The 20,559-nt window shown below is 37.9% G+C and overlaps 1 protein-coding gene across 25 annotated transcripts in view; it reads right to left on the bottom strand.

Annotated features, from left to right (window-relative positions):
* inpp4ab (inositol polyphosphate-4-phosphatase type I Ab) overlaps positions 1–20,559 on the bottom strand; it is a 64,436-nt gene continuing 43,877 nt past the window's right edge. For 7 of the 25 annotated variants that reach the window (XM_083532058.1, XM_083532057.1, XM_083532068.1 and 4 more), the window contains 8 exons: positions 18,398–18,430; positions 17,997–18,169; positions 16,457–16,580; positions 15,320–15,587; positions 15,066–15,163; positions 14,792–14,904; positions 13,596–13,750; positions 4,888–8,181 (listed from right to left, as the gene is read on the bottom strand). In XM_083532058.1, the coding sequence (XP_083388184.1) occupies positions 8,001–8,181; positions 13,596–13,750; positions 14,792–14,904; positions 15,066–15,163; positions 15,320–15,587; positions 16,457–16,580; positions 17,997–18,169; positions 18,398–18,430 (1,145 nt within the window). In that variant the 3' untranslated portion in view covers positions 4,888–8,000. Of the gene's footprint in view, positions 2,878–4,887; positions 8,182–13,595; positions 13,751–14,791; positions 14,905–15,065; positions 15,164–15,319; positions 15,588–16,456; positions 16,581–17,996; positions 18,170–18,397; positions 18,431–20,559 lie in introns of those variants that run through there. The other 18 variants (XM_083532053.1, XM_083532065.1, XM_083532054.1 and 15 more) reach the window with 3 other exon arrangements.

Raw genomic sequence — 20,559 nt, 5'->3', positions numbered from 1 at the left:
TTATGTCTGATGATTCTCTTTTTAATGGCATCATATATTGATGACAGCTTATTGTACAGCTCATTATAGATATCGTACATTTAAGTAAATCAGCGTAATAAAAGATACAAGAAGTAAAACAGGAATAAATACAAATCAAGTTCAAACATCTGGGAAACAATCTTTTATTACACATTAGGGTTTTATAAACTATAGTCAAAACCATTATTGTGTCAAATTAAGACGAATACACCAACAGGCAATGATACAAAAAGTATAAATAAAAAAATGTGTCAAGTAAAATGAAGAAAATAAGGAATGCGGCAATGCTGAACTTGCATTTTACAGTCAGGCTGCCAGCTGCCAGCTGAGGTTGATACGGTAACGTGGTACCGGACAAAAAGACTTGCGCTCTTTATAAAGGCTTTTGCAGATGTGAATGAGACATTTTATGATATGATATCTGAATACACTGCATGGATTATGGATATAGTTGCAGCAGCGCTACATATAATGACTATGATATTTTCAAAATATGATGAAATGAATGTATTTCTGGGGTCTGGAGACAAGGATCATTCTTGCAAGTTAATTTCTTACTTCTTAAATCAACATAATGCACCTCATAAATATGAATGATTTCAAATAAGAACACTTCATAAACCTAGCTATAAATAAAAGACATTTATTGTATGCATAAGACAAATGTATTATATGTATGGATGTGTGTGGATGTCATGATCAGTGATAACACAGAAGAGGCCACTGAATCTCCCTGACTCAATGAATTCAAATTAAACTTTTTGTGTCTTTAGTATTATAAATTATGAACCCATATACATTTTAACCTGGTACTTAAAGATTGTATGGGGTGTATTTTATAAAAACCTTGGGTATTATGGTTCCTTAAGGTCCAATTATGTACTTTATGCTATTTTTTATTAATCTAGTTGTAATCAGTGAGTGACACTTCTGGGCAAAATTAATGTCCAAAATGGCAAAATCTGAATCTTTTAACACCCCTAATAATAAATCATTTTTTATGAAATTAGCAAGAATAGAAGAAATCGATAAAGTCGCTTAGTATGATCGCTTCTTCTTTTAAGTCTTGCAGCTAAACATAAAAAGAGGTCAGTATTGTGGTATTCAATGTTGGCTGCATTTAACAGTTGAATGTTTTTGTGAACGCAGTGTTGAATTTTACTTCATTTCAATCATTATCATAATTCAACCTTTTAGACACATATAACGAATGTCCATGTTTTTAGCGATTTCACCCGAACACGTCACTGCAGTCAAAATAAGAAATGGTGGAACGGGAGGGTTTTTCAATCTTGGTCTTTTTCTGTCCAGTAGTTTTTTCATTTAAATTCTTATGCCCAGGAACTTGAATTAAAGTAAAAAACAGCACTGGAGTATGCATGTGTTTGTTTGCACATTTAGCAATGGCCAAGTTGAGCAAAACAGGAAGTAGAAAGTGTGTGTTTGATTTAGATTTTGAGAAAGCGCACTACAAATAAGTAAAGGCCTATTCAATGTGACTAATTGTAACACAACTTGTAACGAAGTTCAGTCCATTATCAAGAACTTTATTCAAACAAGGTTACTGAGGAATGAATTGTAAATCGTGTGTGAATAGATATGAACTTTTAAACAGTGTATATATAGATTTCACAACGAGATAATATTTGTTTGTAATGGAAATGTATAACGCGTGGTGGTCTGGGAAAGCCCATCAAATAGTGATGTGACAAAATTATAGCCCACAATTATAAAAAAACTAAACAAAAAACCCTTCTTTTAAAATCTTATAACATGCTGTGTCACCTTTGGTTTAAGAAAACGAATACTTTTAATGAAAACTATGTGGTTTCTGCCTGCAGATATCATGAGAGCTAGATAAAGAGCAAGTTTAATGAACATGACTGCCTTAGGTTGTTTTCATTGCTAAAAAGCTTCCCCACACTAAGAATAGCAAGATGTCTGGTTACAAACCAAAACAAGGTATAGATTTAGCAGCTCGTCAGTCGCTTCACTATGAATTCTCCAATATTAGTTTTTCATGAGCGGGTGTTGATGCGAACCGAACTCAAATTTTGCTTTATGGGAAGAAATCGGAAAAGATATCACGTGTGTTCTGCGGTCCTCACTCCCGGCTATCGAGGCCTTAAGTTACTCCATATTTAAAGTTACACGTGACTTTTTCAAGTTGCTGGACTATATATTTTCAGCACCTCGCACTGAGAATGAAGGGTCTCTGTTGGGAACGAAGCTTTAACCAATCTAAATGACACTGTCGTGATGGCAGAGAACAATCTTTTCTTCTTTTTTTTTTTTTTTTTTATAGTTGACAAATCAGGAAAGATTGTAGTTGTCCAAACTTTAAATACTTACAAAAAAAGTCACTATGTGAAGGGTTTTCCCAGGCTCCCAAGTACATGCACAAATTTCTCTCTGGGTCGCTGTAGCTCTAAATTTTGTACGAAGTACTTAATATTATTCATATTTACATATGGAAAGACACTACACGGCTAACCACTGATTTTGGCAATGCTATAATCCAAAAAAAGGTGGGATCTGAACCATGTGACTCGCTATGAGTGATGCCCACAAACCATCAGTGTGACATCTAAATTGACTACAGCATACTTTACATATCAGCTACACAGTGATTTGTCTATGATGTACTCATCCACTTCGGATTAATCGCGCTCATTCTGTTTGTGTTTTTTTTTTTTTTTTTGGCACAAGCCCGGGATTGATGTTCATGTCTCCACTTTTCCAAATGTCCCCTCAGGAGGGCGGTAATGCTTAGGGAAAGCCTTGAGCTGGAGAGAGTTGAACGCGTACTTGCGGCATCCCACGTTCTTCACTGTGTTTTCACGCCGGCAACCCTCACTGGTAGGGGGTGGGGTGGTGGTGGGAGGGGGGTAATGAAAGCAAATGGAATTAAAACACGACAAAAAAAAAAAAAAAAAAAAAGCACAAACACAAAAAAGAACCAAAACAATACAGGGCCATGTTTAGAGATTGTGAGCAAAGGAAACCCATGATCAATCAAGGAAGCACAGATGTATGACAACATTTAGAAGAAAGGAAGTCAAAATGATGGCAGGGACTAGAAAAGAGCTGACAGAATGGGACAAGAAAGAAAAAAAGCAGGAAGCACATGCAGACTGAGCTAATGCTCTTTGATGCGGATCAATAGCAAAAAGCCAAGATTTAAGTCAAACGGTCCATCATTTATTTTCTACCTTTAGAAAGAAAATAAAAATCTAAACATTGTCCAACTGCATATAAAACATAGCCTAAGCATAGCCTGTGAATCTATTAAAAAGAATTAGGACCAGCTTTAGAAAGTTGCTTCATTTAGAAAAATCAGTCACATAACAAAACACCAAATAAAAGCCTGAACAGTCCTACTGATTCTAATACACCCCTACTATCCTCACTGTAAATGCAGAGATAATACAGAAGGTCATTAGATTCTATCACACACATCTCATACTGTAGTGGCATTGCTCACCAATGTCCTTGAAGTTCTAAACATGTCTAGAGGTAGTTTAGCATATCTTATTTCTTAGCAAATTACTTAAATAATATACAAATTTATATATGAATGTAAACATTCTCTAAGCAAGGAAGCTCAAGCTAAATGCAAGCAGGACCCAAGAGTCTATTACACACTCGATCCTCTGACATTCTCACCAATGACATATCTTTAGTATTTTGTAGCTGTGTAATGACCGACCTTGTTGTTGATTATAGGTGTGTGCTGCCCATTAAGACTGTGATTCTCTCTGAAGCAGGATATCTGTCCTAGCTACATATAATCAATCAATCTTTGACAGGATATGATGAATTTAATCACGAGTTCACATCATGACAGGGAACAAACTGCATGTAAGAGTTAAAGTTAAAAGTGGCAAAACTGCTCCTGTTGTTGATGGATGCATACGATGCTCCACTTTTCTGTCAGACACAAGGTGTTATTAAAATCAGGTACTGATGGAGGGTAAGGAGGCCTCGGGTGCAGTCAGCATTCTGAACTAGCTTAACTAGTTAAGCATAAATACAAAAAAAGCCCTAATAAAACAAAAAAAGATTATTTAAATGTTACATGCTTTTCTTTATTGCCAGATTAGCAAAGCTAGCTGTCTGTACTAGCTCAGTACTGAGAACTGTATCAGCTACCAGTGGTGTAAAGTAAAGGTAGTCCTCTACTTACGATGGAGATACGTTATGACGACACTATCGAAGATGGTGCTATGACTGTGACAGCCTTTCCTGCTTCATGCTTGAGTTATAATTTTAATTTTTTGCTCCAAACTGATGGCTTTCCTCTTATTTTTTTCACTACCAGAAGGAGACATACTTGGGCAGTTTTAAGTTATGCTTTTATCACAAAAATTGTTGTTTGAAACAGAAAAGAATACACTGAGATCTAAAACTGAGAGACTGGCATCCCACATTGTGAGAGGTACGCTCATCCCAGCTGCGCATCCGACGTATCGTACATCGTACGCTGCTGCCTGTTGCGTGAAATTTTTTATATTTGTAAAATTTTGTCGTATCGCTGTTGTTAGATCGGAAAAAAATCGTAATTAGGGGACCATCTGTTTTTGAGCAAACATACTTTGTTACTTTCTACTTTTACTGAGTTTTAAATGTATAAGCAACTTTTACCCACTATTCAACTTCATTTATGATTCGAAACTGGTACTTTTTTACTCCACTATATTTTACTTGACAGTCACCGATTACATTTTGTACCTCTGTTGAAGTTGTCAATAAGGCTAAACAATCCCCTACCCGCATCTGCTGCTTGTGAGCAGATATTTAGCACTGCTAGACTCATTTTTAATCCAAAAAGAGATACAATAATTCCCCCAGAAATTTGAGAAACAGTTTTTGTTTGAAGTTGAATAAAAATATTGCCCCTCTCTGAGACTGAGAGGGGCATCAAATGACAAAAGTTTTACTGTATCTAAAATGATTTACTTAAATTTTATTTGTCAATTGTTCACAATATTGTTTTACTACTTTGTGACATGATACTTTAATTTTATTTGTTTATTGAAGGTACATTTTTGAAAGATTGTTTTATTACTTGCAGTGTTGAGGTATATAATTTGAAATTTATTTTTTATTTAAATTTTTTTTAACCAACTCCTCTTTGGCTTTTCACTAACATATGTCTTGGTGTTGAGGACTAGTTCATCTTTGAGCCTATGTTCGATATGAATAAATAACTAATGTAAAAATCAGATACTCAGACTTTTATTCCAGTCATATTGGAATTGGTAACTTTAAACTTGTAATGGAGTAAGGTTTGCAATAATGAAGCTATACTTTTACTCAAATATAATTTTTATCTACACTTTTCACCTCTGTTTGCTATGTCGTACTGTCTTTATGCACATTTTTTTTCAACAGGATATTATGGAAAGAAACATTATTATAACTAGAGTTATGAGTGGGGACTCATAAGATCTGTCCCAAATCCAGGGCTAAAATGTCGCTTTAATGCATCACACATTTGCCATGGAATTTCATAGGCTATTTATCATAGACTTGGGAATAATCTCAGTTAAAATGTTACGTCATTGCTGAAAACGTCATGCGCGTACAAACAAAATGATCGTTTTTGTCACTTTGTGCAAGAGTAATCCTCCCCTGAGCAAAACACAAATTCATTATTCATTCTGAAGCATGGAAATATATAACAATACGCACACAAAAACTTGTCTTCAAACCAGGAAACCGAGGCAGTGTAAATTCATGCTGACAGACACAGCTCTGCAAAGTCATGCATCACATAAAAAAAAGATTTCTTTAAGAAAAATCTCAAATCAAAAACTATTCAATGACTTAAAACCTCGATGTCCTGCAGCCTAGGACGTCTTATCTCACCTAAAGCTAATCCTAAGTATCCAGAACCCATCTAACCTAAGAAACATCAATTTATATACCTTTATTCCTTTATATATCGTTCCATATAACAAACTCTTCTGAGGATTAATCGGACCTACTGACTCAGATTCTCTCGCTGAGCGTATAAATAGCCGCTATGAGAAATACGACAAGCATATTTTTAAACATAGGCTTTTAACGGTGCAATCGGATTCCCAAATGGGGAATTTGATTTCAGAGCAGTCGATTTTATTTCTTGGGTCAGATGAAAAAGTAGCCTGTTTTTTTTTTCGTATTATGAAGAAACACTGACCCGACACTGATGTCTAGGAACATATCAATACTGCTATCAAGTTTTGGTCCAATAACATTCTCTGGCTCAAGACCCAGGGCTATTAAGGATCATGTATTTCATGGAAAAATAGAGGGTGCTCTATGTCTTATCTCGACCGCCCATGAAAAAAGAGTGCATAAAAAATCCCAGCATGCACCACCCTTTAGCATTTAAAATAAACAAAGTACGCCCCTGATTGCCTAATACCAAGTCGGTTACTTGTTTTAATATTATTATGGACGAATCATATACACTTTCTGTCTTGCGGAAAAGAAAAAAGCATTATTGATGCATCCCGATTTGTGTAGCGTGCAAAAAATACAGGTCGAAACCAGATCTCAGATACACGAAGGAGAGAGAGTCACATTTATTGGCATGTCTAAACAAATACTCATGATATACAGGGCTACAGGAAGCTCACATGTTAACCTTCTGTGCTCGTGAAGGTTGTGAATTCAAATTGCAGGAGGGAAAAAAAAAGCCAGGAAGCCCCTTTAAACTGGCTCTTATCCCTCCTAGGGTAAAAATGGCTGCTAAATAAATAAATATAATTATAGCAAAAATAGATTTTTGTAAGGTAATCAAGCTGGGGAAACCCAGGAAGAGCTCTGAAGCTTTAGGACCTGAATATTATTATTATTATTATTATTATTATTATTATTATTATTATTATTATGGCACAAAGAAAGCAACATAATTAGTTCAATATTTGGCACTAGTATTAACATTCTGCTTCTGATTCCTGCATAATTTGCCTTAACATCTAAAGCAACAGGTTTAATTTAATCTAAAACAGGACCCAGAAATGTACAGACGGATTCAGACGAAACCCGTGAAACCTACTGAAACTGAGCTCTAATGAACACATGGGCGTATTGCACAAATTAGTGGCTAATAACAATAAAAAAAAATGTATTGTCTTAAAAAATACGGCGCTCTATTTACTGCATAATTAATACTTTACTTTTACCCCTGCGCTAACGTACAACGAGATTCACCTGGCGCGAAAACGTCTTTGTAAAAAGTGCACTGGCTTTGTGTAGATAGTCGATTAAGCTGTGGCCAAGCCGTTAGCTTTTGCATTTTCGATAAAAACACATGGAAGACGTAAAAATTCAACCACAAAGTTACTGAGGGAAAAAAATTCACTTGGTTAAGAAAGCCGTTCTCTATTGTCTATAGTCTTTATAACCAGCATATTTGGAGCAGGTGCAAGAAAAAGAACAAACACAAATTATTCTGTGATTATCTTATACATATACATATATATGTTACAAATCTTGGGGTTCATACCCCTTTTTTTTTTTTTTTGTGACTTGAGGAAGTAAGGCAGAAACGCATTGCTTAGGATAGATAGACCTTTACATTCACACGGGATGTGCAGCCACTGAATACAGGGGTAGAGCTGTGTGTGGGGGTGGGGGGTATCCCGCCTTCTTAACACAATCAGCCAATCAGAGAAAAGGAACAAAAGGAAAAGTTTGCAAAAGCAAAAAGAAAGATAAGCAAATGTTAAAAGGTAGAATAACAAAGCAACTAAATTAATAAATCAATAAATAAAATAAATGAATTAATAAAGTGTAGAATAGAAGAGAGGAAACATGAAAAGAGAGTGAGTAAAGCAAGCAAAAGAAGAAGATATCAAAAAAAGAAAAAGAAAATTCCTCAGCATCAAAACAAAATGACAGATTAAAGGGAGGGGAGAAAAGAGAGAAAGAAGGAAGCAAGAAGATCGAACGAGAGAAAAAAAGACGAGCTGGGGGAGTTTTGTGGCTCAGCTGCAACGGAGTTTGGCCAGCAGGTAGGCGACGCTGAGGAAGAGCCACACGACGAGCAGGTTGGGGCTGAGAGCGAGCAGAGGCAAAGAGTACAGCAGATTAGGCTCTAGCCTTAACTCCCGCACGGGCAAGACGCCGCTCAGGTTCTTCTGTGTCACGCCCTCACGGGTGCCAACGCTGCAGTCAAGGGGTAGGTGATTGAGAGGTCGAGCGGTACAGTGAAGGGGCCATGTTTACGGACACAGGAGGGTTTTGAACGAAATAACCGTAGCGAGACCGACATTGATGAAGATGAAAGACGAAAAACCAGATATAGAATCAAAACAAGAAATAAAAATAAAGATTGTAAGGTATACAGAAATAAAATATATGGTTGTACAAAAAAGAAAAAAAGAATAAAGGGAAAACAGAAACAAAAGTAAAACCAACCGAAAAACAGACGATGCACAAAAAACAGGATGGAGAGAGAAAGAAAGCAAGGAAGAGTAAATTAAGAACAATTTTTGGCTTCACCAGTGTGTACACTCTCAGAAATAAAAATACCAATCTGTACTTTGCCTTGTTGCTGAGGTCGTACGAATTTCTGTGCAGCTTAAATAATCTATTTATAGTATATGAAACAGAGCATTAACTGCACTTATATATATATATATATATATATATATATATATATATATATACACACACACATACACACACACACACACACACGTATATATACATATACACATATATATACACACATACATATATACAGTGAGGAAAATAAGTATTTGAACACCCTGCTATTTTGCAAGTTCTCCCACTTAGAAATCATGAAGGGGTCTGAAATTGTCATCGTAGGTGCATGTCCACTGTGAGAGACATAATCTAAAAAAAAAAAAAATCCAGAAATCACAATTTGTTGGAGCAATCATTAGAAAATGGAAGAAGCTAAACATGACTGTCAATCTCCCTCGGACTGGGGCTCCATGCAAGATCTCACCTCGTGGGGTCTCAATGATCCTAAGGAAGGTGAGAAATCAGCCCAGAACTACATGGGAGGAGCTGGTCAATGACCTGAAAAGAGCTGGGACCACCGTGTCCAAGGTTACTGTTGGTAATACACTAAGACGTCATGGTTTGAAATCATGCATGGCACGGTTCCCCTTCTTAAACCAGCACATGCCCAGGCACGTTTTAAGTTTGCCAATGACCATTTGGATGATCCAGAGGAGTCATGGGAGAAAGTCATGTGGTCAGATGAGACCAAAATATAACTTTTGGGTCATAATTCCACTAAACGTGTTTGGAGGAAAAAGAATGATGAGTACCATCCCAAGAACACCATCCCTACTGTGAAGCATGGGGGTGGTAGCATCATGCTTTGGGGGTGTTTTTCTGCACATGATACAGGGCGACTGCACTGTATTAAGGAGAGGATAACCGGGGCCATGTATTGAGAGATTTTGGGGAACAACCTCCTTCCCTCAGTTAGAGCATTGAAGATGGGTCGAGGCTGGGTCTTCCAACATGACAATGACCCGAAGCACACAGCCAGGATAACCAAGGAGTGGCTCTGTAAGAAGCATATCAAGGTTTTGGTGTGGCCTAGCCAGTCTCCAGACCTAAACCCAATAGAGAATCTTTGGAGGGAGCTCAAACTCCGTGTTTCTCAGCGACAGGCCAGAAACCTGACTGATCTAGAGAAGATCTGTGTGGAGGAGTGGGCCAAAATCCCTCCTGCAGTGTGTGCAAACCTGGTGAAAAACTACAGGAAACGTTTGACCTCTGTAATTGCAAACAAAGGCTACTGTACCAAATATTAACATTGACTTTCTCAGGTGTTCAAATACTTATTTGCAGCTGTATCATACTAATAAATAGTAAAAAAAATCATACATTGTGATTTCTGGATTTTTTTTTTAGATTATGTCTCTCACAGTGGACATGCACCTACGATGACAATTTCAGACCCCTCCATGATTTCTAAGTGGGAGAACTTCCTCACTGTACATACATATACACACACACACACACACACACACACACACACACACACACACACACACACACACACACACATACACATACACATACACATATATATATATATATATATATACATACACACAGTACAGACCAAAAGTTTGGACACACCTTTTCATTCAAAGAGTTTTCTTTATTTTCATGAATATGAAAATTGTAGTGTCACACTGAAGGCATCAAAACTATGAATTAACACATGTGGAATTATATACATAACAAAAAAGTGTCATATTGTAGGTTCTTCAAAGTAGGCATCAAGAGAATGCCAAGAGTGTGCAAAGCAGTAATCTAAGCAAAAGGTGGCTATTTTGAAGAACCTACAATATGACATATTTTCAGTTGTTTCACACTTTTTTGTTATGTATATAATTCCATATATAATTCCATGTGTTAATTCATAGTTTTGATGCCTTCAGTGTGAATCTACAATTTTCATAGTCATGAAAATAAAGAAAACTCTTTAAATGAGAAGGTGTGTCCAAACCTTTGGTCTGTACTGTATATATATATATATATAATTTTTTTTAATTATTTAGTTTTATGATTTATAAATAATAAAACCACTTGTCTAATATAGTGCAGGTCTTCCTAGTGCTACCAAATCTGCTCTGACATGTCAAGGCATGGACTCCTAACATAAAACATAAAACCTCTGAATGTATGTGGTGTTATTTAGAAGCAAGACATGCATCGTGCATCTTATTTTGCCCTTTGTAAAAGTACAGACTTTGAGAAAAGTCTGTTTATCTGCTGCCTAATAAATCTCGCCACATGACACAGGTGTCACTGCAACAACACACTCAATCTTGTTCATTACACCTGCAATGGGGCACTTAAAAGAGCACTAAAGCTGATTATTGCACCATCAAAAAACAAACAAAAAAAACCATTCAAGTACAAAATGTGTCCCCTTGATAGTACCACCCAAGCAACAAAGAACAAAAAAAGGACAAATTGGTGGTACTTTTATTTCTGAGAGTATACAAAGAAAGGCCCAATTACCAGAAAACATTTCCTGTAGTTTTTTCAAACAGCTTCGGGCTTTGCAAGCTGGAGCATGCAACAGTTCCTTATTGCTAATGCAGCCATTAAACACAGGCAACATCCCTCTTTTCATCCACTGCAGTGCCACAAGTATGTAACATGACCAAATAACCAAAGTGCAGCTACAGAGCCACCCAGGCATTGAGAGCTATGGAGGAGTAGAGGGAATGTGTGGCGAGTGTGTTTTCCCATGCACTGGAGCAAAACACACTCGCACACAATGATGAACTTTGTGCAAAGCCTTTTTTTTTTTTTTTACGCAAGACTCATCGCCAGGTGAGCCCACACGAGTTATATAACAAAACAACCATCCCGTTTCTTGTCTGCTTCTTCTGAAAAATCCATGACCGTTTGAAAATCATGCTGATCTTTGCTACACTTCAGAGAGGAGCCAAGAAGGGGATAAAAGTGAAGGGCAGAGATGAAGATTTGTGATGAAGCCATTCCACCTATACATGCTGAATTAAATGCTAGCTGTCCTCTCTGAACGTCTGTTCTTTACCCTTCTGACATGATATCATTTTGTTTACTGGCTCAGCTTTCGCTTTTGATCTGTTCAGCAAGCAAAGAGCATGAGGGTGGATCAATAGGAGTGAGAGAAAGGGGGGAGAGATGGCTGATGGAGATTATGCCTGGACCATAAAAAGGCAACAACAACAAAAGCAGCAGCAGCAGCAAAATTCAGAAGCAGGGATGTACAGGCATGATGGCGCTTTGGGGAAATTATTATGATATCTTTGAGCAAAGTTTACAAAATAAACTAACAGAGAAATACAGCAGGGTCTAAAAGTCTGAACCATCTTTACACACACACACACACACACACACACACACACACACACACACACACACACACACACACACACACACACACACACACACACACACACACACACACACACACACACACACACACACACACACACACACACAAAGTTGGAAGAACCACACTTGTCGATGTCCCAATATTTTTGTCCATATAGTGTAGTTTATAAAACTTGGTCTTTCTACACTCCGTTTTTTTTTTTTACACTTAAATCAGGGATGAATAAATCTATTAGCTATTCCAACAAGATAACTGAAAGCTCTGCTTTGCTGCTTTCTTATATCTTGTTTATATAATATGTAATATATAATGCAGTGGTGGGCCGTCAGGGCCAGCAAGGCCTTCTCTGCTGGCCTTAACACAATCAGATGCACTGACCTACATTTACATAATTTTGAATATTTGTTCCATGAAATTATATTAATTTATTCCCAACAGTTTATTCTCTTCATTTTGTAGTGTTTCTCTTGGCTGCACTGCTTCCAGTGCGTGTATGAGGATGTTAGATTTTTTATCCAATCAGATTCCAGCCTCTATGTGCTGCCATATCAATATACTCTGCCCAGGGCCTTCATTGTTTGTACTGCTGGCCTTTTTACCCTAGTCTCCTTAATAAATAGCTCTGTTTCTTTAACCAATCAGATTTCAGCTAGCTGGCCCAGAAGAGCATCAGCATTTTTCCATCCACTGATTGGTTGGTCAAAGAGAAACCGTTACAGCCAAGTTCGACTGGCAAAGCATGTCTGTAGCGTGCTGCACACATGACCACATCTGAGTTAGACTTTTTTATGCCTACAGAGGAGGAGAAATTGATTTGGTTTTGGACATACATAAAAATTAATTTCCAAGAAAAGCTAGACATCGTGAGGAGGTCGGCCAACCTCAGACCAGTGAATACGAGCAGTACTACTGGATTAAAGCCTCTGAGGAGCAGTGCAAATTATGAGTCTGCATCTCTGGTGTGTAGTTTGTATTTTATAAAAAAATGTCATGTTTTTGTCATGTTATTTAACAAATATTGATTAAGAACTGCTCCAGATGATGTAGGTGCACAGTTGCGGTGGTAGTGTAGAGGTTTGGAGTCTTAACTGGGTTTCTTGCTTTAGTAAAATGGTATTCACCCTCCATATGCGAAACGCCTCTCTCTCTCTGTAATGCCACGTGTTGCTATACCGCGTTTTTGCATAGTATTGATGGTTTCTATAATTGCGACGTGATAGTGGTGGTATTAAGAGGTGGATTAAGTTGGGTAAGTTCCCACTGAAGGCCCAGGTACCAAATACATGGCCCACCACTGATGTAATGTAATATAATTATGAAGAGCAGATAATAAACTACTTAAATGCTTTAATACAGACTAAGAAATGTCAGCAAGTATGAATTTACATTAAGAGGAAGACTATGTAGTCATCTTTATCCTCTCATAAGATTGAACACATGAGATTGTGTTCTTTGATGGGATCTGGTGATATTGCATTACTTCAGACTGGTTAGTGTCTTTCTTTTCTCTCTGTTCATGCTGCTGTGCAATTGTGCCAGGATACTTACAGCAATGGTACATGTCTATTGCAAATTAATTGAAAGGGTGATTGTAGTGGACTCAGACATTTTGACCCTCCTGTATATGGAAACACTCATGTGAGTGGCATTAAAACCTTAATTTTTTTAGACAGGCAGTTTTGTGGCGTCCTACCTCCGCATGCAGTCGAGGGCCTGAGTGAAGACCTGTGGTGCCATGCCATGTTCATGCTGGAGAATCAGACACTGCTCCAGCGTCACAGACATGGCTGTGCGGTCCTTCGCGCTCTTACAGCTTGTAAAACGGACGCCGTTTAGCCGTCTGCAAATCTGAACCCGGAACGAAAAGAAAAACTTACTCCAGATACAATCCAGTGTAATATAGCTAAGTTATATACAATCTGGTGTGTGCTTGGTTGAGCGTTATGGAGTTTCTTGTTGCCAATTGATATATCATCAAATATCAAACCCAGCGTTTGCTTTTACAGCAAAGATATACAAAATTGATGATCGATGGACAAAGCTTTGTGGACACCTGACCACACAATTCTATGTGCATTTCACTTTTAGTCCTCATTTGCTGTTATAATAACCTCCATTTGATTTGGTGTCAGGGGTGTTAGTAATGTCAGGTACTGATGTAGAGTTAGGAGACCTGGGGGTGCAGTCAGCATTCCAATTCATCCCATAAAATGTCATGCCAACAGAGTTTGTGATCAAAACACAATAGAAGGTCACTCAATATTTACTCCAGACCATGTAAAGCATATCTTAATGGAGTTGGCTTCATGTCCAAGGACACCGTGATGCTGAAACAGGTTTGGTTCTCCTAAATCAAGTGGAGGGAAGACATCCTATACAATTATGTGCCTCCAAAAACCATATATGGCTTGAAAAGACAGATGTCCCTAAAGCTTTGTCAATATACTGTACATTTAGTTATCCCCAGTAATGTAACTACCAAAAATGAAAAGCCGTTCTAAAAATAAAAAGTAAAAGAGCTAGAACAAATATATACTGATTACTTTTCTAATAAAACAAACAACTTGTTCATTATAACAAACATACAGTATTGCAAGTGCATGCAGCAATATATAAAAAAAAATACTTTTCATCTTTAAAAAAAAAATTTATATTACATTATACAATCGTACAGTAGAATCCGATGGCTGAGTTTAGACACAGGCTCAGTCATTGTACTGAACGCCTGAAGCAGTTTGCTTTGCTCAAATGCCCAATAGGGAAAAGATGAGCAGTTCTGGGACTGCAAAGAGCTCCTTATTTAGAAATGTGACAAATGTGTAGTAATTCCCAACAACAATACAAGTGGGAGATGTTAAAAACAAATAGACAAACAGCAGCGTAATGTACCTCTGCAGCCTGCCAAAGGATGTCAACATTCTTGTTTTTCCTGGCATGGACATTTTGACCAAGGAAGCGCAATAGTTCGGGAAGACACGTCTGACTTCGTGAACGAGGGAGGCCTGGGAGGAAGAAAGACAGGAGAGAAAAGGAGATGAGAAGACAGAAGAGAAGAGAAAAGAAAAGGAAGAGAAGAGGTCTCATTGGAGAGTATACAAATTAACTCCTTATTGCTCTTAAAAATGTAGAGGGATGAGGAGATGAAGAATGCATGGTGACTTACAGTCATCTGGTAACACCTCCTTGAACTGCTCATAGTAGGAATTCAGACGCCCCAGGCTCTCAGAATTAACAATCTCCTGCAAGGACGTGTCCCCAAACCTGAACACACAACAAAGAATCCTTGTAAAAAATTGTACAGACACATCTAAAAAGTGTTTAGCTATTAGAAATAAGATTGTTGATGCAAGCTATAAGGATAAAGATATGGGTACAGCTACGATAAAAAATATAATAGCACAGTCTTATAGAACTCACTTCTCAGCTAGCGTTTGCTGCTCGTTGATGCCGACGTTAAAGTGAACGGGCTGCACGCGCAGCAGCATGCCGTTCTGAATCTCCCGCGGCAGAGCATCGAACATGGTTCCCGGGAGTGGAATTCGCACGTTAAAGCCGTCGCGGTTCCCTGTGATAACGGGCAGCATGTCCGGAGAGGCTGTTGACATGGCCTGTGTCACCTTAAATGTTACGTTCCTTAAGTCCATGATGCCCACACTCATGTCCTCCAGCATGGCTAGTTCCTCTCCTACAAAGCACCTACATATTACTAGCATATTCACTGAGCAGTGGATAAATGTGTTGAAGGGCCCAACATTGGTTTTCAGTAGCAACACAGCGATGTAAAGTCATTAGCTGTGATTTAAAAATTACACCAGTTATAGGTAAACTGGACATACATACAGCCTAGAGCAGTGGTTCTCAAACTGTCAACAATCTTGGGGGGCCACCAGATGTCGTTAGGGGGGGGTTCCCAAAAAAAGTGTATTATGTATAATGGAATGGCCTGCCCAGACAATGGACCTAAATACTATTGAAATTCTCTGGGATGAACTAGATCGCAAGATCAGAAGGTCACAAGGTCTCATATATACAGCATCTCACAAAAGTGAGTACAACCCAGACATTTCAGCAACCAGTAGTAGTTTAGTAGATCTTCTCAAGGGACAACACATTAGAAACAAATAGAAATGAAACTTGGATCTATTCTATAGTTGTCAATGTGCAGCTTGTATAGCAGTATAGATTTACTGTCCTCTAAAATAAAATAACTCAACATGCAGCCATTATTGTCAAACTAGCACGCAAGTGATAACAGCTGTCCGTCATACTCTAAAATATATCCAAGTTTCACTTCTAGTCCCTTGAGAAGATACAGTATACTGAAATATAATGTGAGGGGTGTAGACACTATGCAAAAAAAAAAAAAAAAAAAAAAAAAAAATATTTATATATATATATATATATATATATATATATATATATATATATATATATATATATATATATATATATATATATATATATATATATATAGAGAGAGAGAGAGAGATAGACAGATAGACAGACAGACAGACAGACTGACAGACAGACAGACAGACAGATCTTTGTGTTTACCATAGGTACTCAGCAGACTTTCAAACTGAGCGAGCAGTCCTATGGTGTATAGCTGTCTCAGGAAGCCATCGTCACGTAGACAGTTCCTCAGTTTTATTATAAAGCCACAAATAAGAGCAGTAAGCTAGAGAAAGAAAGCGCAAACAAAGAAGTGTGTATTACATCACCGAGCTCACAGGCTGTGCCAATTTATTTTACACCAATTTAGCCATATAAAACCCAGAGGTTCACAGCTTTAGTGACTAAGTCTAAATGTGCAAACGCTTACCAGCTCCTTATTTTTAAACCCAGGCCTGCACTTTTGTCAGCAAGCATTAACATACCGAGCTAGATAGTTATGTACTGTCCTGTCTACTGCATTTTTCTAGCTAACAAAATCTTTTTTTGTTTTGTAATAAGTTCCTGGTAATATACAATCGCAAATGTGTCATAAAGATGTATTGCAATTAATTACATGTAGCTCTGACCTTGGGAATAGCATGATGCACCTTTGTTTTTTTATTTTAATGTGCTTTTAAACTAATAACTATATCAAAATAATACAAAACTAGCAGATACTCACAGCATTTGAATGCTTTTATTTCTCCCAGTGCATACATATACTGTATTTAATAGCTCTAAAAGCATGTCCTAATCCAAACAAATAGGACATGATATAATTTGTAATGAAGACTGGAAGGAATTTGGGATGAAGTCCTATGATAGTCCTATTGTTAGTTTTGCAGGCATTATATGAGAATATATGCCCTGTATTCTGTAAATTTATGTGGCTGTCACAGTTACTGCGTATTAAATAAAAAAAATAAAAAAAATAACAAACACTGGCTTATCCTTGAGCCAGCCTATTAGCTTTCAGTGGAACTGCCTGATTAAGCAACAGCGCCCGTGCATCATGACCTGCCTCAGTGTAATCGAACTTCTGTGGTATCGAGCATAATCTATGGAATAAATATCAATTGACATTAGCTTGCCAGCTCTTTTAAATGGGTTGCTCTGCTGTATACTCAAAGCTTGGAGTACTTCAGAGGGTAATTCTCAGAGTCTTCTGTCCAAACCTACCAAGATGGGCGATGTCATAAAGTAAAGCATGTGGCTCTTTCAGTCACTTAGTCCATTTAGCTAGTTTAACACTATGAAGCTGTCTCTCTCTCTCTCTCTCTCTCTTGCTAAACACAAACTACATCTCCTGATAGGCTGCAGCTCTTGCTAGACACTAGTTCATCAGACTTTTGTGCACAAGGTCTGGGCGATGACCGCATGAGGACGCTTGAGGCACCTGAGCTAGCATATGGCCTAGGCATGCAAATTTCCCATCAGTTCCACTTTACATACACTATATTCTAGTGTTCAAAATATATCATGAGAATATGACAATCCAACCTGAAGCTCTGCAACTAAAATCCCTCTTGTTTAGACCTCGTCAATCGACTTTACTGAGAGTTAATCAGAATGTTAGTTACATTCCAGATTCCATATATGCATAGATGCTCTGAACTCTATTTCACTACATTCATGTATGTTGATGATTGTGTTTACTCACCGTCTGGCAGAAGACGACGTCTCGCCGGTACTGCACGCTGAGGTCCATGGCGATGGTCGGTGCTCGGTCTTGCATTAGCAGGAACACCATTGACTTTTTGGCCTTGTCGCTCATCATTGCCACGCACTCTGTTAGTGTCGTTAGCAGGGGATACAGTGCCTCACTCCACTCACCTGACACATGCACGGTCACACAGATGAAAAATGAACAACAGCCCAGTATAATTCACTCTGAAACAGTCAGTATGTAACACTGTGATGTAATTTCTACTTCTATACAAATAGAACATAAATAAAACACAAGACAACATAAAGCACAGAGAAATTATGGGGAAAAAAACGACTTTATGGTAAACATTAAGCATAAGCACATCAGCAATAAGGCGTTGGTTGGGCTCTTACCTGGGTAACTCTCCTCTCTGGTGCTACTGCCATCTAGAGGGGCAACATGCACAGTTAGGTAGCACAACCAGCACATACAGTCTGGACTTGCAAAGCTCACACAAACACACACACAAACATCATGGCTAAACATGGCAAAACACACAATCTAAGCAAAATAACCCCACCTTGCATTTAATATTAAAGCTGCACTAAGCAAAATAGCCTGAAACTAGATTTATCCTTGTCAGAGTTGTTCTTGTGCATTTCTGAGGCAAAAATATATTACTGATGGGTCACCAGGTTCATCACAGGGCACCCTGGACATACGTTCACACCAAGGGACAATTTATTTTATTTAATTAACGAACTGATATTTATACTGAGACAAGAAATTAAGATCTCAACAGAAAGACATACGGAGAATCTTCACAAATACAGCAACCTCAGGTCAGGATAGAACCGGGGACTGTAAGGTGACACTGTGCAAGTCTGACTATCTAATATCTATAAATCTGCGGATCGTATATTCTCAAACAAGCATTAATTTGTCACATGTACATTACAGCAAAGTAAAATTTGTCGCATAATCCAGCTTGTCATGTTAGCCATGATACGGCACACCTGGAGAAGAAATAATTGAGCGGCAGTGGCAGCTTGGTGCTGCTGGGGTGCTGCTTGAACCCCCAAACCTACTGATCATTAACCCAAAGATTTTACCGTTAGGGCACCACTACCCCTAACCACCACTTCTTGTGTATACCTGGCAGGATTTTTTTTTTACTCTTTCACCAAATCCTGCTTCATGTTACATTGAAGGCTTGTAACACTGGATTGTTACAGTAGTTATCCCCAAGTTTACATCCTAGGAAATCTTTATTTTCAGACCTTCCATTTCCAATTATTTCTAATTTCCCTTCTTTCTATGCTATGGATGTTTGGGTGTCATCTTCTCTTTACTATTTCTGTCGATCATCAATTCAATTATTGTTATAATTCCTCCCCCAGCATGCTCTGTGTCTGAGTCATGCAAGCCCTCTCTAGCTGGCTCAGATTAACATGAAGGCAACACCACAAAGACTCGAGACCAGCGAGCCAATTCACAGAGCGGGGTGCTGGTCACGTGATTTGCACAAGGAAAAAAAGAAGAAAAAAAAAAAGAGCTGAGAAATGACACGGCAACAAAAGCAAACATGACTCAGTGGCACTGACTGTTTAACATATTTACATTGGACATCTTTGTATTGTGGCACATACCAAGACTCAGACACGGCCAGGGTCATAGACTGACTAATAGCAACAGTTTCACGAGAAAGTAAAAAAAAATTGAGAAAAAAGAAATGAGGTATGAGTGGTATATATATATATATAAAAAAAACAATTTAGCTGATGCAAAAATAACTAATGACAAAGATAGCAAGAAGCCTGTTGCTATGGAATCATGCACGCTGATGAGCAGGTGAGAAGAGGGGAAGTAAAGTGAAACGTGAGTGTGTGTGTGTGTGTCTGAGAAAACCTAAGCAGGAAAGCATAATGAAGGCTTCATGTGTGATGTCTTTTTATCTGTGAATTTAAGCTGTGAGTGGGACTGATTTGGGATTTCACACGGATACTGATTTTTTGCTCTCGTATAAATGTACACATGATCAATATACACAGATAGTTACTACTTTTAGCAATCACACATTCAGCTTGTTAGCACTTTGCTATGGGGAAACCCCCTACCAGAATAATGCCACATTGATCAGAGCAGCCAGTTACAACATTAGCAGGCATTAATACACTATATAGACAAAAATATTTATATATATTAGCCCTTCGGAACAGACTGGAACGCCGACTGCACCACAGGCCTCCTCACCCTACATCAGTACCTGGGTTTACTAATGCCCTTATAGCTGAATAATCACAAATCTCCATAAGCACACACCACAATCTAGTGGAACATCAAACCAGAAGACTGGAGGTTATTATAACAGCAAATGGGCACTAAAAATGGAATATAAAAGGTTTAAAAAAAGCACACAGAATCTTATGCTCAGTTGTCCAAAAACTTTTGTCCATGTAGCATAAGCTATGTACAACATGTACGTGAGGAATTTAGGACCATGTTGATTTAAATTAAACCACACCAAATAAACATGAACAACCATTTACTATTTGTACCACAGTCTGCTTAAATC

The sequence above is a fragment of the Silurus aristotelis genome (genome assembly GCF_946808225.1).
Source record: "Silurus aristotelis genome assembly, chromosome: 2".
In the NCBI taxonomy this organism is placed as follows: Eukaryota; Metazoa; Chordata; class Actinopteri; order Siluriformes; family Siluridae; genus Silurus; species Silurus aristotelis.
The sequence above is the reverse complement of the archived record's forward strand: the minus strand, read 5'-3'. Positions and strand labels throughout refer to the sequence as shown.